At 45.4% G+C, this 20,498-nt stretch overlaps 1 protein-coding gene across 2 annotated transcripts in view; it reads right to left on the bottom strand.

Annotated features, from left to right (window-relative positions):
• AUTS2 (activator of transcription and developmental regulator AUTS2) overlaps nucleotides 1–20,498 on the bottom strand; it is a 786,103-nt gene that overhangs the window by 227,177 nt on the left and 538,428 nt on the right. For both annotated transcript variants that reach the window (XM_050981633.1, XM_050981634.1), the window contains exon 5: nucleotides 7,398–7,427. In XM_050981633.1, the coding sequence (XP_050837590.1) occupies nucleotides 7,398–7,427 (30 nt within the window). The remainder of the gene's footprint in view (nucleotides 1–7,397; nucleotides 7,428–20,498) is intronic.

The following is a 20,498-nucleotide window of genomic DNA, read 5'->3' as shown; positions in this document are numbered from 1 at the left end:
TCAAGACACTGATGTGACAGTGCTGGGGCTTCCGGCATGCCAGGGACCCTCGGAGGGGCATCTGTGCCAACCTGCCCTCCCCTGCTCCAGCTCTGCATTGTTTACTCACTGCCAGGAGCTGGGCTCCAGCCCTGGGGACAGCAAAACCTGTTTGGGCCGTTGACATTGAGTATCCTTGGTGCAGCGAGTCAGGACCTCCGAGGTATCCGTCACTGCGGCTGCCTGCAGGCAGGCTGGAGCCAAGGAACTTGCCTGAGCAGCTAGTAAAATTTTAATGCACTCTGTAGTGTGGTCATGTCATACTCAGTTATGGCAAATAATCCCAGATGCCTGCAGAGGTAAAATGGAGCTGTAATGTGCTTGCCTCCTAACCCGAGCTGACAGCAATGATGTACGACTACCATTAGCGGAAAATATCACTTCAACTAACCCATGATCCAGCTCCGCTAAGGGTCACATTATCCAGGAGGAACAAATTACACTCCCAAAGTAAATACAAATTTTCTACACGAAATGGGTACCAAAAAAAAAAAAAAAAAAGAAAAAGAAGGGAAGGGTAGCGGGGCGGGGCTGGGGGAGGGGAGAGGGCAGGAGCACGGGTCCCTGTGCCGAGTGACAGCGGTGACAAAGGACGGGAGCAGCTCGGAGCGGCCCCACCTGCCAGCGCCGCATCCTTCACAGCGAACACGCTGGGCTCGCTTTATTGCCGCTCTGACTGCGGGGCCTCTGCTTGCCACGTCAAATGAATAAAAAGGAGCCTTATCTTCCCTCCTAATGGGCCCTAAACAGGAAGGAATGGCTCCCGACTGCCGGAGCCTGGCTAGCATGGAGAGCCTGGGGCATCTTTCACCCCTGGGGCAAGGCCAAGGTGCTGCTTTTGCAGAGTTAAAAAGACAACACCTGTACAAATATGCAGGGTAAATGGCCCTTGTGGGAAACATCCCACCTTTGCAGAAATAGTTTTTGGAATAATACTGAGGAATGGTTTCTCTAATCCTAACCTTAGCCAAAATAAATATATGCCAAACAGGAAGACAGCAGGATCCCACGACCCGAAGCAATTGATTGAAATTGGGTTCTCAGCCACTGTTTCCCCTGTTTGCCAAAAGTGGTGCTTGGTAGCCACCATCCGAGGAGCTTTCAGCTCCCTCCCGTGAGCAATGCCCTTCCTGGAGCACAGAGGGGCTGAATGGCCTGCCAGCTCCTCAGCCCTCCCGTGCCAGCCCAACCTGTGCCCCAGAGCCCAGAGATCTGATCTGGGGAGGGCAGGATCCCTCCACCAGCTCCCCCAGAGCTCCCACAAAAAGCCCATATTGAACCAGTCCCCCTTCAGGAACCTCAGGGCCTCCCAACCCACAGGAACTCTTCTCCACTGGTTCCTTGCTGTTCCCTGACTGGGAGAAACATCAATGTCTCACACAACCTAAGGACACAGACCAATTTCTTTCTTCTTCTTACTGGACTGGAGTTGACACACTTTACATGTTGAAGTTTTAGCTAAGTTTTATCGCCCCAAATCTTCCTATACCTGCATGGTTGAGAAGTGTGAGGAACAGGATGAAAAAACCCCAACTCTGATGGCAGGCCCTTCTTTCAACAGCTCAATAAATGCTCAGAGTTCCCTTTATAACTAAAGTTTTTCAGACTAGGAAAATTGTAATTTATTATTTATACTCCAGCAGTGCATAAACACCAAAGGGAAACCCTGGCAGAGTTTTAAACCATAAGAAGAGTAGAGATATTACTGTAGCACTGCAGGGCCATAGTGGTATAAATGTAGCTGGCTCCCAGCTGTCTCTGTGCCACAGCCCTGGCACCATCCAGGGGGATGTTTTCCCCTCAAAGTGCTACTCAAACTCTTCCTTCCCTCATTCTTCCCAGGGGTGAGGAAAAAATATCCCAAATTCAGTTTTGTTTCCAAGCACCCTACTAAAAAAATTTCCCAAATTGATCCCATGAGAGTAGATTGCACCTGTGTAAAAATGTAATATATATTACATTTGTATATAAGATGGCATAAAGCAATTTCACCACTATTTAATCCATTTATGACAAAGCTTTTGCAGAATGGAGAGAGCACAGCCCTGTGCAAAGCAGCTGCCCACTCTGGCATTCTATTTCCCAGCACAGTTAGTGGTGGGGGTTGTTCTGGGTCCTTCCTGCTCCCCTGGAAAGGACAATTTGCTGTGTCCTACCCATGTTTTTGGGGGAGGAGGACAGGGGGCAGCTCTGCCCCTGCTGAGCAGGATGCTCTGTGCTTTCAGCAGAGACATTGCAGCTCTGCAGGGCAGGAGGAAACACCTCCTGAAGTTCATGAACCAACAAACTCTGCATTTATCCAGAGCTATGCACTGACATGGTTTCAGCAGGCCCTTCCCAAGTTCCTCTTTGGTTTATCAGAGCATTTATTACTACCTAAATCAGTCAAGTTTGCAAAGTTGGGAAGAACTACAAACACACACAAACACATAAACACTTGTTTGTGTGGTTATTTAACCACCAAACACTGAAATGCAGCAATACACTGGGAGACACACATCTGCCAAAATGCTACTCCAAAATGTCTCTCCAAAGCCCACACACAAAATAATTGGCCAAAAGTGCTGCAGAAACATCCAGAGGGTGCAGGCGTGAATGCTTTGGTGCAGAATAGCCATCCCCATCCCTTTTACCCTGGCACAGCAGAGTCATTTATGGTACTTCCCATGCCATTCTTTGGTTTGTACCTGACTTAAAGCAATCAGATCTATCAGCATTATCATTAAAAATAATCTGATTCAAGAAAGATCATTCTTCAGCTCTCTTAGTGCTTTCAACAGCACAGTGCTTCTCTTTTCAAAGAAGAAATTTTCTTTCAAAGAGAACAATAATGAAGCACCACAGTCCCACCAGCACAGGCTCCTTGGCAAGCACAACACCCACTCATCCAATCCCTCCCTCTGGTACCCTCCCCTTCTGAACAGATGCCAACCCCTGGCAAATTCAGGCACTGCTTTGGCTCTGTGCTCCCTCCCCATCCTGCACCAAGGGCACCAAAGCTGAGCCCAGTTCAGCAGGGACACCTGGGCTGCAGCCAGACACTCTGGGCCCTGCAGACCTTGTTCCAGTGGGATTCAAGAGCCTCCTAAACTGCTGGGGTGCTCCTGAGATAAACACAGGACTAAGGCATCAACAGGGATGTTTTTTTTAGGCTGCACATCCCATCAAAGTACAACTCCAGCCAGAAGCAGCCCTGCCTGTGTGCACTGCAAAGCAGCTCCCCTGATCAATGAAGTATTTTCTTAAGAAGTGCAAAATCACTGAAGTGCCTCAGATGGAGCCTTTAATTTTAAAATTAAACAGAGAGGTGAGAGGAGATGGTAGAGATGGAGAATAAAACAGGACCTCATTTCTTACCTCATCTTTAACACCTGACTTTCTTTATCAGAGCTCTTTGTAGGTCTTTTCCAAACAAGATTTCCTTTGATTTCCAGAAGACAAACTTTGGGTTTGCACTTCTGTTTTTAATACTGTATTAATTACCATGGGTATAATTTATAAGATTGTATCGAGATATCAAAAGCTAATACAGTTGCACTTAAATTTGTCAGCTGTGCAATAGCTTGCCCTAATTTTAGATTATCAGCTCTGGAGACCTGCTCAAAGAGTAAGACTGACAGACTTTTTAATGGAGAAAATCGGAGTTCCCATGGGATCCAGACTTTTTTCTGATTCAGTAAGAAATCCCAGTGGCATTTGCTGAAAGGATCCCAGGATGGAAAATGACACCTCTCTAAGAATTAGTGCTTCTCACTCTGATGCAAGTCTTCCAAATATACTCTCCCTCCACAGATATGCCTGCTACCTCTTCAGACTTTTCAGCAACAGGAGGGTGAAATGTCTACTTTGAGTGCTCCAGTCCAGTCCTGTGTGTCAAACTGAAGTGAAGGAGCATGAATCTATATAAATAGACAAATTATCCACCCAAAATATGTCATTTAAAATTGAGATGCTGACACAGCCTCAGCTACAGCACTGCTAAGCAGGGGCTGCATCATTGTTTCAATTAAATATCCTTGTTTCTTCTTCGGGAGAAACCTCTGGAGAAACGTCTCCTTTGAGGGCAGACACAGACAGAAAGTGGCTCCCAATTAAAGGCTGGATTGAGGCACAGCCATCACCCAGCAGAGATCAGATATCAGCTGTGATATCAGCCAGACAGGCAGATCCAAGGGAGGGAGAAGGACCAGGCTGAGGCAGTGCCTTTGCCACTGCCACCCCTCTCCATCCAGCTGCTCCTCAGGCTCCCAGCTCCTGCTCCTTCCTTCATTCTGCTGCTCTCAGTGGCCCATCCTTCCAGCAGCTCACCCTTCAGCCCCTCCATCTGTCACACACCTTTCCTGGTACTGATCTGCCATGTTTCATTCAAAGGCTCTGTTCTATCTTCCTGCAGTCCAGGTTTGATTTATTCTAGCAGAAATGTGTACCTATATCCATTATTTCTACCTCTTGTGGATCTCCTGTAGAGGATCAGTCAGGGTTTGCTCTCAAAACTCCTAAATGAAGCAAAAGTGCTTCCTTTGCATTGTCAGAAGAGCGAGCACGGAATTGCTCTGCAGCAATTAACCCTGCATTCTGTACACAACAGGGCATCAAAATCTGCCAGAGATGGTCCTAAAGGAAAGCAGATTTCCTCTCCCCACAAACATTTCAGGCCAAGCTGTGTCTGGAGGGAGGGGCACAACTCCACAGCCCTCAGAACACACCGAGAGAGGTCCAACCAGAGCAATTTGTCAATTCACTGCCAGAACAGCTCCACAGCTGGGGGCCAATATCATCATGATAGAAGGCATTTGGGTAAAGGATCTTCAAACCTCTAATCCTGCTGAGCACCCCCAGCTCCCCTGGCTGTTAATGAAAACTGGGGATGTTGGGCACCACTGATGAAATGTTCCCTGGGACAGGATCCACCATCCTCCCTTCTCCCAGTGCAGTGTGCTCACAGGAACTTTTTGTCCTAAAAATGTTATTTTATTTAAAACAGGAATTCAAAAATCTTCTGGGTCCTATTGAAAGAGATCTAAAAGATCCTGCCTGTCTGAAGAAAAGAAGTTTCTGCTTGTCAGTTAAATAAAGGAATAACACACAGCCTCCTTTATAGTGTGTACTTTACCTGTCATCCAGCAGCCCATTATCACGTCACGGCAGAGTGCACTTTCCTGCAGGTCACTTTGTTTAAAATGACATGGATAATGCACATGTCAGCGAGCTGACAGTCCCCACCGTCCTTCAGAGATAAAACCCAGCCACCAGTGCCTGTTCTTATCTGGGGTACATGCCTTGCTCTATCATCTAAGTCAGGCAGAACATGATTTCTCCAGAGAGCACTTTTTTCATTTCCTGATTTTAAGAAAATCAAATAAGCACCATTTGTCTTCATCTGAATATGCTTGACCTGCTCAAATGATGATGTCTCGCATTTTATAACAGGCTACATATGCTGAATTCAAATTAACAGCAGAACAAGGCCTTTAGATCTTTGCCTGGGCTGCCAGCACAGCCTGAATAAATATGCCAGGGTGAGCAGTCAGCTCTCAGAACTGGGCCTGAGCTGTAGAGCTCAAAGATGGCTCTGGTTCTGACATCTGAAAAGCACTAAATTCTTAGGGATATTTGGGCCTGCACTTAATCTCATTTCATGAAGGGAAAGAGAAAATATGGATCACAGAGATGGAATACACATCTGGATTTTAAATCCTGCCCACACAAGTACTGGGGTATTCTATGTGAGGTACAGTCTGGAGTCTCTCTTGTATTGTTCATCCTGAACCAGCATCTCCCCTCCATCCCCAAAAGCTGCCTCTGCCTTTTTATACAGGAGTGCTGCAAGGAAAAAAAAATGAGTAAAACAGGCAGAGGTTCAGCTCCATAAATGCTGCAGTGACAGGAAATTACACTTTTAGTTCTGGGTGCCATAAACATAGAAGCTGAAATTCAGTTTATCATCTTCCTCTGCATAAGGAACATCCTGAAAATGAATAATCACTTCACAGGATGGAATGTAATGGTAATGCATTAAAAATTCATATTGAAAAGTGCAGGTTAATATTCTGTGCAAAAACCCAACAAAACCTCCCCTTTCTGTTGTCACACTGATTAACTCCAGTGATTAGTTCCCTTATCCAAGGAAAATCATTGCATTTCAAAGTAAACAGCAGTTCTTTAACACAGTTAGCAAATTATTAAGAAACATGGGGGAAAAATCCTCTACTTGGGAAAAGAGCTGAAGGGCAAAGCTTTGGAAGTTACATACAGAATGGTTTGAAAATTTCCTTCCTGTTACACAAACCCTGTAGAGAACTGATTAAATTCATGGAAGGTGATATTTGTACTCATTGTTTCCCTCTGGATTTTACAGCATTTTTGCACTTGGCTGTTGGGTGAGCTGCACACCAGCCTGGTCATCCCTCCTCTTCTTGGCCTGCCTTGGAGCTGGTTAATAAAACCACTCATGAAACTCTAACCAGTTCAACATTATTATAGGAACAATATTTTCTGACATTATTTTACCCTCCCCTGACTTCCATTCCCCAATTTATCTAGGGAAAGAGGAGGCAAAAGTGATTACATTATCAAAACATCCCTTAAGGCTCAACATACAAATAAAAATCACAAAATCCAACCTGTAAATAAAGAAATTGGACCAGTTTTTCTGTGATGAATATTCCAGTTTTTCCCAAAGAAAGAAGGTTAGTCTGTTCACAACATAAAATAATGGCTAAAAATATTCATCATTATGGATACCAGTTCTTAATTACTATTAGTCTTCTACACAATAGACAGCATCAGAGACCATTGCCTGACCCTTTCAGCAATATTTTTTTTCCCCTTTCCCACTTAGAAACCCAAAATCATGGAGATAGTGCTCAGCAAGTTCTGTTACTTGACTTAATGTACAGTTTCCAAATGTTATTTCTAAAAAATAGATATATCAACCACAACACTTCAGTTGGAGTTTTCAGGCCCTTGCCTGCAGAGAAGCACAACAGGCACTAACAGTGATGAAATAACTGTTAAGAAGTGCAAATGTGAGGGTTACCAACAGACTCAGTTGCTGCTACAACTTCCAAGGGGAAGTGTAGCCATGGAAAGGGTTGGTGGTGAGACTGGTGTTCATAAACAACCCACACAGACCATGGCATCAATATGCTTCAAGATGAACTGTGTGGCCTCCAAAATATTCATTAGAATTCTCTTTCCTTGGAGGTCTATTCCAAAATTAAATTAGAGACAGAAATTTTCTTTATATAGAGATGCTTTAGATTAGTCCAAGAAGAAACTTTGAATAAGTAATAGATTAAGAGGAATAAGGGAATCCAATAAATTAGTTTTGCTCTCACACTGGTTTTCTTTCTTACCTTTTCTTCTTGATCACTGTCGCTGTCACACTGAAACACAAAAAGAGAAAAAGCACAGGTAAGAGAAGCTTGCCACAGCAAAAGGAAGACAAATATTTAATATTTCTGTGAACAAGATGGGTGATACATTCACAAACGTTGGGCATCATGTCTGGCACCTTTAGGAACAAGTTCAGTTACTCTGTGGGAGGAAATTCCCCTCACTGCCATTGCAGAGGATACATTTCTGTGTTTGAATGATGAAAAACCTGCCCTGCCCACACCAAAGCCCTTTGCAAAGCCCTCTGCCAGTTCTGCCCAGGGGCACAGGAGCTGGTGGTGCAGGGGCACGTCCAGGCTCCAAAAGTGGATCAGGGAAGAAGAAAAACAGTCTCAGAGGGCTGGTGTGTTTTCTTTGGCTGAGCAGTGCTCCAGCAGCTGCAGGGGCTCCATGGAGGTGCTCAGGGGTGCCCAGCACACAGAGGAGCCTTTGCAAGGCTGCTATTCTCCAGGAACACAAGGAAAGGTCACCCTGTGCCTTTGCTTATGGCTGCTGAAGTGAAGCTTGCAGAGATCACAGGGAAGCAGGAACATGCCACAGCCACTGATCCCCCCAGGTTCTCTGGGAGTAGCCCAGACATCACAATTTTGCAAAATGCTGACTGGTAACTCTAGAGACTCTTGATATTTATCCACTGTCATTCCTCAATTCTTAAATAAGTTTTACTATTGTAGGAATAGAGCAGGACTAGATCACTCAATGTTTCTGAAAGACAAGCATCAGCACCCAAACCACGTTTGCACTCGCTGGAAGTACAAAAGCTGTGCTGGAAAGGGGACTCTGAGAACCCTGGAACTCACAGGCTGGAATTCTGGGTACCTGCAGCTCCTTCTGTGGGTTTGTTTTGTTTCTGTCTGCAGCTGGAGGTTCTGGAGGATGAATTGTCTGTATCACTCAAGACTGAGCTATGCAGATCTCATGGCAAACATTTCCAAGGAAAACATCACCAAACAGAGACCCAGGCTTTCCTACCCAAGGACCAGCTGGCTGTCAGGTTCTTAGAGCACTCAGTTAAGCTCTTCATGTACTTATATCTTGATGTATTTATATCTTTATGTGTTTATACCATCTTTGAGTATTTTTGTAAGACAACCAAATTGCTCTGAAATTAGTAATATTTTGTGAATTCCAAAGGTTAACTATACAGTGGGATGTGAAGAGAGAGAGCCAAATACTCCCACAAATACACATACTTGATTTGCACAAATCAACTCATCTTCTGTCTGTTGTTTAATTATAACTTTTCTGTTTCACTGGCTTTTCCCTTTTCATCAGTACAGGGGGTGAAAAGGTGCCTTCCCTACACCACTGAGCTATGTACTAACAAATTAGAGCTAAGAACTATTTCTAGGTATTTTTAAACTAATTTTAAATGAAGGAAAGATGAGATAAAATTACAATCTTCTTGCAGCTGATTTCAAATAGAAAAGGAAGTGAAATTTATTTAATAACTGAAGTGATTTATATAGCACTAGTTGCACCTATTTAATACCAGAGTATTTACTCTGGTAACAAACAAATGAGAAGAAACATGAAGACAGGGGGCAATTTTAGCTTTAATTTTGAAAACCTCACACAGTGTTTGAATTAATGAAGAGTCCACTTAACTGACAAAAGGAAAGCATTTCTAGAACAGCATGGCACTGATATAAAGTACTCCTACCTTACCCCATACATACAGTGCATTTTGGCTTCATCAGGACTGCCTGTAGGAGATTTTGGTAGGAAGGTGAGCAAGGCCCTGCATTTACAAAAAAAGCAAACCTGCCCATGGATTTTAATCCATGAAAATCAGGGCACAGAATCAGAGAACCTCCTCAGCTGAAGAGACCCACAAGGATCATCCAGTCCAGCTCCTGGCCCTGCACAGGACATCCCCAAGAATCACAGAGCATGTCCCAAGCATGAATGTCACAAAGATTTTCCATTTACTATTTCTGCTTCACAGCTATTGGAAAAATTAATCTTTTGGGCTCTGTTACCTCCTCCCCCAGATGGTCAGAGCCAGCAGCTCCCTCACCATGAGCTCCCCAGGATCCATTATCACACCTCCCATGCCTTTCAAACCAAGGAGCAAAGGGGCAATTGCTCCTTTGTTTGTGTCTCTGCCCACCCTCCAGGCAAACTCCAGGTCTTGAAAATAAAGGGGGCAAAAGGGATGTCTAAGCAGGTGAGGGCAGTTCCCTTTGAGCAGCAGGGTTCAGAGGGTTTCAAGGTGCCACCAGTCCTGGTGCCAGGCACAGGAGCCGTGTCCTGTGACCCAGCTGTGCTCTGCAGCCTCTGCTTTAGCCCAGGTTTGGTCTGATTTAAAGAATCTCTCTGTAGGTTTTACTGACCTCATAAGCTTGGAAAAGCTCAGGGTTTTTGTGTTCCCTTCAGCGTGGAGGTGCCTGGGGAGAAGAGAACTTGCCAGCCCTGACATCTGAATTTGCCAACAGAACAGTTCCCCACACCCGAGTGAATCTGCAGAGCTGTCGGTGGGAGGCCTTTCCAGCAAAGTGTTAAACTCCACACCTCCTGCTCCCCCACAGTCCAGCTCTAATTTCAAGGTCTGCTTAATTCCACATCAAATAATTACTGCAGTACCCAGCAGCACCTTGTCTCCAGAGCTCAGCATATGGCGAAGGACTGAGCCCTACTGGTGCCCGTGATGGCAGAGAGCTGTGCCAAGCCCATTAAAGCTGCTCCTGCTCCCTCCCAGCGTGCCCAGGAGTGACAACTCTGTGCCTGGGCCAGCTGGGGTGCCTGCCAACAATGCCTCTGCTGCACATGGCACTGGGAGCAAACACTGCCATCCCTGCTCTTGAATTCCCACACTGACCCCAGGACTTTGCTGGAGCGCACCATCCAATTTACAGCTCCAGCCTCCAGAGCCCTCCGTGCCAGCCTCTGGCAGAGAGGGATGATGGTCAAAGCCCTCCAGTTCATAAATTATGCAAAAGCAATAAATGCACTCAGCAAACAGCTCCCTGCCTTTGGCCAGCCTGGCTTGGGGCAGCTCCTGCCCTCTCACAGAGGGGCTGGGCACCAGGGCAGAGCCCACTGCCCAGCACTGCTGTCCTGGGCCAATGGCAGCATCCTGGGGAGCAGCTGGATGGAAGGAAAGAGGGAGGGAGAGGATGAGAGGGCTCTGAGCACTGCTCTGGGGCTGTATATCTGTGCAGCACCTCTCTCTCTCTGTGTGTGTGTGTGTGTGTGTGTGTGTGTGTGTGTGTGTGTGTATGCAGGACACACTCTGCACTGGCACATCCTGCACTCCCACCCATCACACCGTTGGTGTGCAGGGATAATGCCAAAAAGGGAGAGGAAAGATGTTTGCTGCTCAGGCTGGAAACAGAACTGGAGCAAGTGCACATTGTCCCCATGGCTGAGGGTCAGACAAACACAGCTCACACACAGCCACCCGTGCTCTGATGGGCTCATTTACATTTCTGGATGCAAGTTCTCCCCAGAGCTGCTGAAGCACGAGGTGTTTCCATCTCCTGCAGCCTCACTGCTACCCATGGCTGGAGAAGGCATTTTGGGAAGCGAAGCTGACAACCGTGAAGTTGATTATTCAGAATTACTGGTCAATTTGAAGGCTCGAGTCTGCACTGCTCGCTCGATTCCTCAATTCCTCCAGCATTTCCCTACCTCCCAGGGCCACAGGAAGAAGTAAAATGATTTAAGTGCTTTGTGGTTCTCAGAGCGCCAGACTGTTTTGGAATTGAAGCAATGGAAACACTTTGTACTGGCCCCTGCTTTGGGCTGTGTTTCAGTATTCCGTGGCTATTACAAAAAGCTCATTTGTCGGTGCTCTCCCATGTCTTTTTCAGGAAACCATGGCTCTGTGCACAGGCTGCCTTGGAATATTCTGCAAATAACTGGGAATCCAAAATATCATTCAGAGATAGCATGACCTGATTTTTGGACAACTGCCACTAGCTTCACTGGAAGCTGAGGGTGATAATGTGACAAATCAGGACAAGGAGGCTGCAGACACATTTTACACCTGAGCAAACAGAGGCTTCTTGCTCTGATTCACAGGCTCAAGGCACTTACTGTCTCCACTCTGAACACAAGTTGTGACTGATTACAGCCCCCCAGGCCAGCCTTGAGATGAGCCCAGAGCCAAATTGCCAAATTTGCCCTACAGCACCCCCTGGCCAGCCCTCAGCTCATTCTGGGCACAGAAGTGAAGCCCAGATGGGCAGAACTGCTGAGCACCCTCAGCCCCCTGGATGGCCAAATTTTCACATGCACATGATCTCAAATGCTGTGAGAGCTTCTCAGATCACAGCCTGACAGGTTCCTCAGTGGGAGGAAACTGAAAATTGGCTTTTTTGTGCTTCTCAAAGTCCTGTACTGGCCAGGAGGGACTCAGTGGTTTTCCCAAAGGACCTATGGGACTACCAACAAAATTCAAAGCAAGTAAAGCTCACTCAAAATGATCTTCATTGATAAAAGTCTTACAGGACATATGGAAATGCCAAGGGTGCTCCTAATTTCTATATAATTGGGGTAATAATGACACCCCAGTGTGATTTGCACAAAGTGGCCATAGTTATCACTGAAACTGTTCCAATCCCTTAAATAACCAAAGCCACCAGCCATCACATCAGCTGACACTTTGCAGTATTTCTGCACCTCCCTGCTCCAGAAATGCTAATCACAGCCAGTGACCCAAAACCTGCGTGTTCGTATGTGTGATGCAGTCAAAATTCAAATAATTATCCCTAAAATCAAGCCCAGGTGAGGAAGAAGACATTCAAAGTTAGAAGATCTCTGTACCAACAGACCAGAAAGCTCTTCTTTCTGCCCCAGCCTGACCCTGCTGAAGCCCTGCAGTCAGCCTGGGCTGCAGCAGATGCATTCCCTGCAATGTGGGGTCTGCACACACAGACCTGCAGTGGGAAGTGGGAAAAGAACTTTCCAATTCCCAGCTGAGGCATAATTGCTGCTGTGTTTTTTAGAAGAAAAGGGAAACTGAAGATCAGGTTAAAGATTAGCTGCACCTCCCCAGCCCTCTGCCCCAGGTGGAGAAAGTTAAAATGCACAGCACATTTCCCAGAGCACCCGTGGAATGAGCCTGATCCCAAAGCCACATTTCAAAAATCAGACACCCTATGTGGTGACAGCTCTAATTTGAGCCCATTTTAATAACTTGAGAGAGCCTGGTCCAAATCAAGCTGAGTAAAGGTCTGAGCCACCTCACCAGCTCATTCAGGCTGAAGCAAAACCATGGATTTTTCTGTACTTTGCTGATTGAACACATTCTTGTGCAAAAAGTGGCAATCATTGAATATCTCATGTACAATGACATTGAGGAGGGCATTGTTCTCTATTCTGCTCAATGGACTTTGCTGGAACAGCTATTTCATATCTTGGAGCCATTTATCATTGCCACCAAAGGAGTCAGAGCTGCTGCAACGCCAGCTCTGAACAAAGTGATTCTACTCATCTGTCTGCTGAAAAGAAATCTGAAGAAAATGAGGGAAAACCCAGACCTCAGCCTGTTCACACTGACATTTACAATATTCTTGTCCATCTCTCCACCAATGACAAACTGGCAGCCCTGGAAAGGGCAAAGATGGTATTTTAGCTATACAATTAGACCTTTGCTTCCAAGAAAAAAGGAGAAAAAAACATCTCCTAGATGAAAGGAGACACAGACAGGGAATAAATGGGCAATTTTCTAATTGATGAAATGGAGACCGGCAGAGTCACAAAGAAACTAAGAGCAAGAATTGCACTTTTTTCCTTCCTATCTCTGACTTTGCTGCAAGAAGCATTCAGCATGGAGCTCCCTGCCAAGGAATCTTACATATATATATATATATATAGCATCTCACAAATTGGTTAACATCACAGTCTGCTTAGCAATTCCTCACCATTACCCACTGAGATTCACTGTAAGGAATGGCTCTGAAACAGAGATGGTCTGAGAAGTTTAAGGTCTGCTTTCTTAAAAGCTAAAATTATGGATTATTCACCAAAAAGTCCCATTTTACACAAATTACCCAAGTCTGGACAAAAGATTGCAATGTTGACCTTTAATCTGAATTCCATTTTATCCAAACTACTTCAGCTGAAATGTATCAGTCTTGGACATTTGAAGTTATCTTGGGCCCCTTACAAGAAAAATATTCAGAACTTAAAATGTTTTTCAGCTGCAATTCTTTTTAATTCTTCCCCCCCAGGATGTTTATGATTGTTTTATATTATAAAATGGCACAATTAGTAGTTCCTTTTAGTTCTGTCATCAGCAAAACAATGGTTTGATTAGGAAGAATGACATGTTGAATATTAAAATGAAAACTCTAGATTATATTGCTGGTCAGGATAAGGATGATCCACCTTACATTTCTCTAGGCCATGGATTTATCCTTGGCACCTGGTGGGAGGCCCAAATATTCCTGGTAGACCACAGGGAAGTTGTTGTGAAGGCAAGGGGGGATTTCCCTCCAGGAATACCCTGACAGACAAGTCCTGTTCTGAGGTTTGGTTCTGCTGTGTTGCCCCCTGTATTTGCAGGATTTCCCCTGTAGGGACAGACTGGGAGCTGTGGCACTGGGAGGCACTGGGAGGCTGCTGGGCACTGATGGGGAGGTGACACAGGAGCTGCTGGGGGCTGCCAGGGGCAGAGCTGCCACCCCCTGTCCTGCCAGGCTGCCCCAGCTCTGTGTCACCCTAGGGACACGTGGAACCAGCCCAGGAAGAAACTCATTTTGTTTTGTTCCTTGGAAAGGGAGCTGGGGCTGGAGGTTACTGCACCTTCTGTGGCCCAGATCCCACAGATCCAGCAGCTTCCTCATGGTGGCACTGCCCAGGTTTCACTGCTTTCATGGTGGCACTGCCCAGTGACCCCACACCAGCCCAGAGCAGGATGATGCTCCCACCAGGGCCAGGAGAGGATTCCATGTGTTTTCCAGATGAAAAACTAACAATGCCATGCATTCCTCAGCTCAGCACCCTCAGAAAGTGCCCAGCACCAGTCAGGCACCCAAATCCCCCCAGACCAGCTGGCAGCAGGCCCTGCCAGCCACACACACACAGGAATCCTGATCTCAGGAAGTCATTCTCTGTTGCAATTGAAGGCTGAAGTCTCTGCCTCAGCTCCTGAGGGCTCCATAAGGAGAAATGCCTCCCTGCTCTCCCCTGGGACTCGGGATGCACATTTGCTGCCTCCTTACCTGCCTTGCTGGCTGCAGGCAACTTGCAGCTGTCATGTTATTTTTAGCAGCCTCTCAACTGATAGCAATTTGCAGTTTGTAATGTCATGTTTAGCATCCTCTCAACTCTCAAGTAGTTTTTCAAGGTTCAAAAAAATAAATAATAGTAAATAATAATAAAAATGTGCATTTGCACTGATGGACTAAGTCGATAGGAAAGATTTAAGCTAATCAGTGGTTAATGAAGTCAGTGCCTAATACTGCATTAGTGGGTGCTATCTGTATAAGAAAAGATTCTTATTTTCCAGAACTCCCAGTCTTAGCTCATGAGTTCTGTTTGGAATTTGAGTCTTCCAGGTACTTACAGGCTAATGAAATAAAAACACCTTGATTGACAAGAAGCAAAGCATGTTACGGGTTAAAATAATACAAGAATCTATTTTTTACACTGTGTTGTGATCCATAAAAATCACCCTGAGCCTTTCCTCTTTCTTCTCTGCCTGTGAAGCCAATTGCTTTGATTGCAGTGATATGAGCTTACTGAAATGACTTGCCCTTGCTTGTGAAGCAAATGGAACATGCTAATAGAACTTATCGCATTACCGGATGCAAAAGTGCCATAGCTCATTACTTTAAGATAAAAGGATATCATTGCAGACGGGAAGCAGAATTGACTTTCTGAGGCCCGACTTGATGATGATTTAATCAACTGCTCTCTTTCACTTCTCATCTCTGCGCCTGTCGGTTTCCCAGGTGCTGTTAAATGAGACACTCAGAAAGTGAGCGCAGGGAAAGAAATTGCTGTCATTACTTTTCAAGAAAGGAGGTATGCAAATTTTCGACAGAAAGATTGCGTTCATAATGGGCCTGGTAAAATACAAGGATCATGCTTGACAGGTGAGGGCAAGTCATTTGTACGTCCTTAAAGTGAAGCAACCATCCTCATTTAGAAATTGTGCTCGATAAGAGAAGCTACAAATGAAACCCAAGCGATGGCTGAGAGCAGCCAGCAAATCTTTGAAGGCTTTGCTGCTGCAGCTCTGCCTTCAGCAGGTGCCTGGCGTGCCTTCACACATGGCTCTTCCCAACTGCCAGATGGCCAAAGTTTGACCTCAGTATCTCACAGAGATTCCTCTTAAATGTTTTTTCTTACTGTCAGCATTATATTCACAGTCTGGGGTCTGAGAGTCTCTTCCTTTCTTCACCGCTGCCAGAAATAGAAATTACAACAAAGAGAAAAAACCCCGACCAGCTAAGTGAGGGTTGAGTTAACTTTGAGAACAGAATCAAGAGGTTGGAGGCAACAACTTGTTTTCCTCTGCATGCACAACAGATCTTGGATGGTCTGGAGCTTGCACTTCATAGAGCCAAGTGAAAAAGAAAAACCCATGAAAAGGCTTGTGGCAGGAAGCAAAGAGGATGCAGAGATGCCTCTCCAGGGCCCAAAAGGAACCTGGGGTTCTGTGTGATTGCAGCAAGAAAGGAAAGGGTAAAGAGAGAGCAACTGGATGCTCTATTGATCTGATGGAGGTCTGATATTCCAAAACTGGAAGTTAAAAAAGCACAATAATTGAGATGATGAATTATGCACAGGCTAAAAACACTCTAAAGATCTTGGATGGCTATTGAGCTGTTTGGATCATTTGAAATGGGGAAATGAGAACTACCAAGCTTTTATTGGTGTCAATCAGGTTTTCCATAAGAGATTGATAGTCAGCCACATCAAACAGGTTCCTTGGGGACACTCAGAGCAATGGATACAGCAGTTTGTCATAAAATGTTGACATTTTGTCTCAGATAACAGCATAGGACTTAAATAGAATTAATGTCATGAATATTTAGAATTAAACAAAAAACAGCTGGGACGTACTGCCACAAAGGAAGCTGGGTACAACAGAAAATGATTTAAATAAGAACAGTCACCATATTAATGTCAAGGTAGGTGCATTTTAAGAATTTATATTTTTTTTTTCTCAAGAACACAGTTCATTGCTCCCATGCTTGTTTATGGAACAGCAATCAGATATGTTATTTGCCCTTTTCCTTGTGTGTCAGGTCCTTAACCCTCCACATCCACCTAACTGGGAGTGATCCAGCAATACCCCTTGGATCTGACTCACCTCTCACCAAAAATATTGCACTGTGGGTTGAAAAGCAAGATGATGGAGGAAAGACAGCCTTGGGCTAGGACTCAGGAGATCCACCTCTGTCACTGGCTATCAGGATCACCTCAGGCAAGTCACTTACTCCCTTCTGCTGTCAGCCCTCTGCTTCTCATCTCTTTGGGCTATTAAATGGTACATTCCCATGGATGTGCTTACTTTCACTGGATGTGTTTATAAAGTGTGCAGGAAAAGAAGGCATTTTTCTCAGAGAATGCTGGTCTTAGTAAATAGAAGCAATAAAAAAGAAGGAAAAAGCATTAAGACCTGGATCAGGCCCTAGACACACCATGCCTATTTTGAGTATAGATCTCATCTTCCACCAACTAAAGTGCATGACCTCTGGAAAATTATATCATTCCAACTGAAAATTATTTTTATTTTCACTTAGAGCAATGAACACAGAGCAGCAGCAATCCAGCACTGACAGCACTGCTCAGGGGTTGCTCTCTTGTGCAGGCTGCAGCAACTCTGAGCACAACATGGCTACTGAAACCCACACAAAGAGAGATTCCACTGATTTCTAGGATAAAATAGATGGAGAAATCATATCTGAAACAAAACATAAATAATACAAGTCCATCTTTTCTCTTCTTTCTCCACCAAGACCTCTTTAGCTTTTGAGTTCTGTGTCTTTACAGTAGCCTAAATAAGTAAAACTGAATAATGGTAATAATAATTCCCCAAACAACCCAAAACAATTGATCCTTAGGGATAAGACCTTAACAGCTGAGCTATAAACCTCTGAACATTGGATTTTAATGGATACTAAAAACCCCTTAACAAAGCCCTATAAATATAACCTGAAACAAAATGATTTGTGTTCTAAGCTGTTTGCAAACTCCCATAAATGTTCCTTATTGTCATAACACCAGAAAAATAGCTCAGCCTGTGTACTCAGCCTTGCAAACTGGCTTCTGTGCTGTGCTTTCATTCCCTTTTCCACTCTCTGCTTTATAATTCATCACTCACACAGTTGTAATGCATTATTATTACTGTTATTATTTATTGCTGCCTTTATCATTTTTGTACAATTGATAAATTGCCTGTGCTAGACCTGAGGGAAGAGAGGGATTATTCTAAATGTAGAGCAAGTAAATATAAATTGTAAGGACAATGGCACACTTTGGCCTCGCTGGCTCAAATTTCTTTTTAGACATACATGGTTCTATAATTTGGAATCTGTGATCTCTTATTAGGAAATGAAAGCATTATTTTTTCCCCAGAATGCAGCAACTATAAGAATTGAATTTAAAACAGGAGTTGTTTTTTCCCCTTTTAGAGGTAGGAATATGATTTACCAGTTGAACTCTGCCATTTTTTGTTCAAGGAATGGCTGAGAATAGGAATACTCATCACTGCCTGGCTGAACAGAGCAGCTGGGGCTGCCCCTGGATCCCTGGCAGTGCCCAAGGCCAGGCTGGACAGGGCTTGGAGCAGCCTGGGACAGTGGGAGGTGTCCCTGCCATGGCAGGGGTGGCACTGGATGGGCTTTGAGGTCCTTCCAACCCAAACCATTCTGGGATTCTTTGATAGCTGGGGGTGCTGTCCAGCAGAGCACCCAGCACTGCAGCCCCCCTTTACCAACAAGCAGTGGCAGCAGTGATACCTTGGTGTGTCCCAGCAGGACAGGAGGGAACCTCTCATTTCTTCCAGCTCTCTCTTCTTGAGCACCTCCTGCCCTCAGCCCCAGAGCCCTGTGTGCCTCCTCTGCCCTGAGCCAGAGCTGCTGCTCCCAGGTGGTTCTGCACCTCTGCAGTGACCCCACCCTGGGGCTCACAGTGCTCATGGCCACACAGCACAGAGCTGGGAGGGTCATGGAATATCCCAAACTTGAAGGGACACCCAAGGATCATCCAGTCCCTGCCCCTGCACAGACACCCCAACAATCCCAGCCTGGGCATCCCTGGAGCTCCTGGAGCTCTGGCAGTCTCGGGGCTGTGCCCATTCCCTGGGTAGCCTGGGCAGTGCCAGCACCCTCTGGGGGAAGAACCTTTCCCTAAAATCCAGCCTGACCCTTCTCTGACCCAGATCCAGCTTTCTCTGGGTCTGTCCCTGCTCACAGAAAGCAGATTGGAGCTGTTCTTCTGCTGTCTCTCAGCGTCAGGTAAGACCCCCAATATCTATTTTAAGAGCCATGCTCCTGTACAACTATCCACTGGGGAATACCAGGGCCTCAGTTTACCACCAATGCTCTCCTAGCACAGATAGAAGAAAAATGTTTGGGGTTTGGTTGGGGTTTTTTTTTTCCCCACTGCTGCATTAACCTACCCCCAGACTTAGTGGCAAAAACTCCTGTATCAAAAATATTATCACAGGCTCCATGACTGTTATCAGCAGTAGCAAATTACCTGTCACAGCCAAGGCAAAGGATTGCTTTGAACAGCTGGCTTTTAGCTCAGGGCTCAAAAAGTTATTCCTGTCCAGGAGGGTCGTGGAAAATGCAGGAGTTTTGCCAGCAGCAGCTGTGCTGAAGCAGGGCTGTGGCCAATGCAGCACTACTGACACTGCCCACATGCTCCTTTTTCAGCTGCACTGAGACTTCACACTGTCAGGAATTATCTCTTCCAAAGGTGAGCCCCACATCAGGGTCAGGGACATCCTGAATGTCAAACACAGGACTTCCCACTATCTCTGTCAAGAAAGAAGGGACACAGTGAAGCAGGAGGGGATGCAGAACAACTCTCTCTGGAGTATGAGGATCCACAGGATGCCTGGAAGAAGCAGGAGCTTCATATCTTCAATCTTTGTGGTCACCACTACCCCACAGACAAAAATGTACACTGAATTTCTGGCTGGATGATCCCAGCAAAGCACCTGCATCTTGTACAGAAAGGAATTTTAAACTGCTCAGCCTGTGCTCTGCAATTTTGAGACGGATTAGGTAGAGCAAGGAAATTCATTGCTTTCTCCAGAGATATTCTCTGTGAATACAGAGCCTTGGAATTTCACAAGGGATGTTTTGGAGAGGTAGAGGCTCCTTCTATTTTATAGACTGTAGATACCAAAAGATTGGAAGTCCCATTCTCATCTCTTTTGAAAATTTATTAATAGTGAGGCTCTGAGATTTCAAACATGTTCTCCCCACAAAGCCTCTGTAGGCTTTATCTTCAGTCTAAAAAGCAAGTGAATAACAAGATGCAATGGGCAAAACCCAGATAAATCTAGACTGGTGCATACTTTAAAAATGGGGAATAATTTATTATTCCTCACTTAAAAACAGGGCAGATTTTCCCTAACTGAAAAAAAAAATTAATAAAAAATTAAAATCTTGCCTAAATGTTGTGCCCTCATTCAGTCAGAGTTACTGTACTCCAGGCAGTACAAATAATTAGTGAGATCATATGGCCAGTGCTAGACAGGAGGTCACAGCAGATCACACCTTCATTGCCTTAAATGATGTGTGGATTTATAAATCCCTAAACATCCACATCCTTCCACTCCTACACCCACAGCCAGTTCGTTAATGCTTCAATCTCCTGTGATCCAGCAATGCAGGCCAGATCCATTCAGTGACAACAGCTCTCTCCAGGCTGGAGCAGTCCTGAGAGACTGTGAGGGACTGAGCTCTCTCCAGGCTGGAGCAATCCTGAAGGGCTGTGGGTGACTGAGCTCTCTCCAGGCTGGAGCAATCCTGAAGGGCTGTGGGTGACTGAGCTCTCTCCAGGCTGGAGCAGTCCTGAGAGACTGTGAGGGACTGAGCTCTCTCCAGGCTGGAGCAATCCTGAAGGGCTGTGGGTGACTGAGC

The sequence above is a fragment of the Serinus canaria genome, chromosome 19 (assembly GCF_022539315.1).
Source record: "Serinus canaria isolate serCan28SL12 chromosome 19, serCan2020, whole genome shotgun sequence".
In the NCBI taxonomy this organism is placed as follows: Eukaryota; Metazoa; Chordata; class Aves; order Passeriformes; family Fringillidae; genus Serinus; species Serinus canaria.
This window is presented reverse-complemented; position numbering and strand designations above follow the sequence as displayed.